Raw genomic sequence first — 3,377 nt, forward strand, 5'->3', positions numbered from 1 at the left:
TCTTATTGGATTAATTAAAAAATAAATTAATAAATGCACAATAGTCCTTTTAGGTAAGACAGAGACCAAATGCACAACAAAAATAAACAGTAGGGACCATCTGAGTTAAAAAAATAAGTTAGGGACTAAAAACATAAATTCCTCCAAACCATAAGGACCATTCATGTAATTTACTTTTACTTTGTTCATATTTAGGTAATTATTTTTTTTACACATCTAAATAACAAATTTGTTGGAAGTGTTCACATATGACCATTATCATAATGGTCATATGAACACTTCCAATAAGTTTATTACTTAGATGTGTAAAAAAAAAAGATAGTTACTGACCAAGATACCCTTACCCTAATAAAACCTTATACACATTGTACAACTACACATTTCACAGACGCCTCATCTGATCGTTTGCTCCTCAAGCTACTAGTCCTCCCCTGCTCGCCGCCGTAAGCCATCGCCTCCCTGTGAAGCCACCACCGGCCGGAGACCGTCGCACCCCACAGATACACCGGAGACCTTCGGCCTCTCAGCCACAGGTTCGTTTTTCGTCCATTTTTTCCTGGGTTCCATTCATATTTTTTCTTCCTGCTGTCGGTCTTCCTTCTTTTACCTGCTTTATGATATTCCCTTCTTATCTGTGGTATTGAACCTATCGTTATTCCATTCTTATCAATTTACTTATTTTGGTTCTCTGAATTTATGTCAATTGATGCATAACTCATTAAAGAGCTTTAAAATCTAAACATTTGTAATGAAATTAGTTTAGCTTTGAATGTGAAATGTGATTTGATTTTGAATGAATATTGGTCTGTTTGATCTAAAATGTCTAATTGTGTATGTTTTTGTGCTTCAATTAGCAATCGAACCTAGGTTTATACGTTAAACCTGTAACAGTAGCACCCACTTTTTCTGTTCAATTCTGTTATTGTCAAGCTTGGGATAATCATACATTTATGGTTTAAAAAAACTGTTAGCTATCATATAAGCAGTTTTTTTGCCCTGTTTTTGAAGGCGGCGGACATCGTTCTTTGATCATACACAATCCATCCTGATGAGTTCAGTTTTCAATCTGAGCAACCCGATTTTTCCAACAATCGATCATCGCCACCATTGTTTTCCCAATGTGAAGTCCCAATTTGCATTTGGTAGAAGCTCGATTCATCTCTCTAATTCTCGTATAACCGAGGTTCGAGCACAACTAACAGACACTATACCAGTAGCAGTGAAATCGATTAGCAAAGATGAGGTGATGAAGGCTGAAAAACAAGTGATAGTTGGTACATATGGCAGAGCTCCTCTAGTGCTTACAAGTGGCAAAGGTTGTAAATTGTATGATATTGAAGGTCGGGAGTATCTCGACCTAACCTCAGGTATCGCTGTTAATGCTTTGGGCCATGGAGATCCCGATTGGGTCAAAGCTGTCACCGATCAAGCTAACCTACTTGCCCATGTTAGCAATATCTATTACTCCCTTCCTCAGGTTCGATTCCATATATACTTTTTTGTTTGATTCAAAAATAGAAATTAATTGCATTTTGTATCACAGGTGAATCTTGCTGAACGTCTTGTAGCAAGTTCATTTGCAGATCGAGTTTTTTTCAGTAATTCAGGAACAGAAGCAAATGAAGCTGCCATAAAATTTGCAAGAAAGTTTCAAAGATTTTCACATCCTAACAAGACAGATCCAGCTACTGAATTTATCTCCTTCAGTAACAGTTTCCATGGAAGGACAATTGGTTCGCTTGCTTTGACTAGCAAGGAGCATTACAGAACACCTTTTGAGCCTGTGATGCCTGGTGTAACTTTCTTGAACTATGGAGACATTAAAGCTGCTCAAGAACTAATATCTAGTGGCAAAATTGCTGCTGTATTTGTTGAACCTATTCAAGGGGAAGGTGGAATTTACAGTGCTACAAAAGATTTCTTGCAAGCTTTGCGTGTTGCTTGTGACAAATCTGGATCTTTACTGGTTTATGATGAGGTAATAAATAACATCCTAACTCATTAATGCTATAATAAGTATTTTAGTTTTGGTAATTTGGATACGAATAAAAAATAATTTGTTAAATTCAGGTTCAATGTGGGTTGGGGCGAACTGGGTATCTGTGGGCACACGAAGCTTATGGTGTAACCCCGGATATAATGACTCTTGCAAAACCTCTAGCTGGAGGTTTACCAATAGGAGCTACACTCGTGACTGAAAAAGTAAATTCTGCTATCAACAATGGGGACCATGGAAGCACGTTTGCAGGTGGGCCCCTCGTGTGTGCTGCTGCAATTGCTGTGTTTGATAAAATATCCGACCCGAGGTTTCTGGAGAGTGTTACAAAAAAAGGAAATTACTTGAAAGAAATCCTGGAGGAAAAAGTTGGAGGAAACAGTCATGTGAAAGAGATACGAGGGTTTGGTCTTATTGTTGGGATTGAGTTGGATGTTTCTGCCTCAAAGCTTGTTGATGCGTGTCGTGAGTCCGGTCTTTTGATATTGACAGCTGGCAAAGGAGACGTTGTTAGACTCGTACCACCGTTGATAATCTCTGAGGATGAACTTGATCGTGCGGTTGAGATCATATATGAATGTCTGCATGTTCTTGATGAAAAAGTTTCCAATTAGGAACGCAATCGATTAGTTTTATTTATTTTTTTAATTACATTATGATGGGATACTTTTGTCATTTCAAATGTTTGCTATGCAAAGTGTTGTAGAGTGGTATGATGGTATGAATTATTTAATTTATAATTCATAATACAAAACACAACAAACACGGGTAAATATCATGTTGATCTCTAAATATAAACACAACATGACGATACGACATTAAGTTTTTACACATGATACTAACACAAATTTAAAAAAAAATTCCGTCCCAATTTCATATCATGTTGTGTAATGTATTGACATCCTACCTACAGACGATCCATCTAACCATCTAGCTGATCCATCTATTCTTATATAATTGATCCATCCATATATCCATCAATCAATCTGATCAAATGTTGTTTAATGGCAAAGAAGCAATTTAGTTTATCAGTCATTCCTCCTGTGCAATTGGAGTTGGCTAACATGCAAGGGCTTATTTGCTTTCCATTACTGGTTTTGGTATGGGCCGAGTAGAATAAAAAACGATTGGATATATTGGGCTATAGAGTCATGCAACTATATATACTCCATCCTATTGGCCGACTGAGTTATATATATATATATATATATATATATATATATATATATATATATATATATATATATATATATATATATATATATATATATATACTAGTTGTGAGACCCATATATCACATGAGTTAATTTTTTTTTATAAAAAAAAGGTTAAATATAAAGGTCAAAAATGTTCAAGAGCTTTGAATTTATAAGAAAATAAA

The 3,377-nt window shown here is 35.7% G+C and overlaps 1 protein-coding gene across 1 annotated transcript; it reads left to right on the forward strand.

Moving 5' to 3' along the window:
• The first annotated feature begins 385 nt into the window (after nucleotides 1–385).
• WIN1 (HOPW1-1-interacting 1) lies at nucleotides 386–2,717 on the forward strand. The gene is made up of 4 exons (XM_079050725.1): nucleotides 386–533; nucleotides 1,009–1,477; nucleotides 1,544–1,978; nucleotides 2,071–2,717. Exons 2-4 carry the CDS (start codon nucleotides 1,049–1,051, stop codon nucleotides 2,608–2,610), a joined length of 1,404 nt encoding a protein of 467 aa, XP_078906851.1. The 5' UTR covers nucleotides 386–533; nucleotides 1,009–1,048; the 3' UTR covers nucleotides 2,611–2,717.
• Nucleotides 2,718–3,377: the final 660 nt, after the last annotated feature.

This window comes from Lactuca virosa, chromosome 5 (assembly GCF_052849685.1).
Source record: "Lactuca virosa cultivar CGN04683 chromosome 5, Lactuca_virosa_CGN04683_v6, whole genome shotgun sequence".
In the NCBI taxonomy this organism is placed as follows: domain Eukaryota; kingdom Viridiplantae; phylum Streptophyta; class Magnoliopsida; order Asterales; family Asteraceae; genus Lactuca; species Lactuca virosa.

Coding starts and splice junctions, on each gene's coding strand:
- WIN1 (XM_079050725.1), top strand. CDS start 1,049: ATGAGTTCAGTTTTCAATCTGAGCAACCCGATTTTTCCAACAATCGAT. Junction 1,478..1,543: donor TCTATTACTCCCTTCCTCAG/GTTCGATTCCAT, acceptor TTTGTATCACAG/GTGAATCTTGCTGAACGTCT. Junction 1,979..2,070: donor CTTTACTGGTTTATGATGAG/GTAATAAATAAC, acceptor TGTTAAATTCAG/GTTCAATGTGGGTTGGGGCG.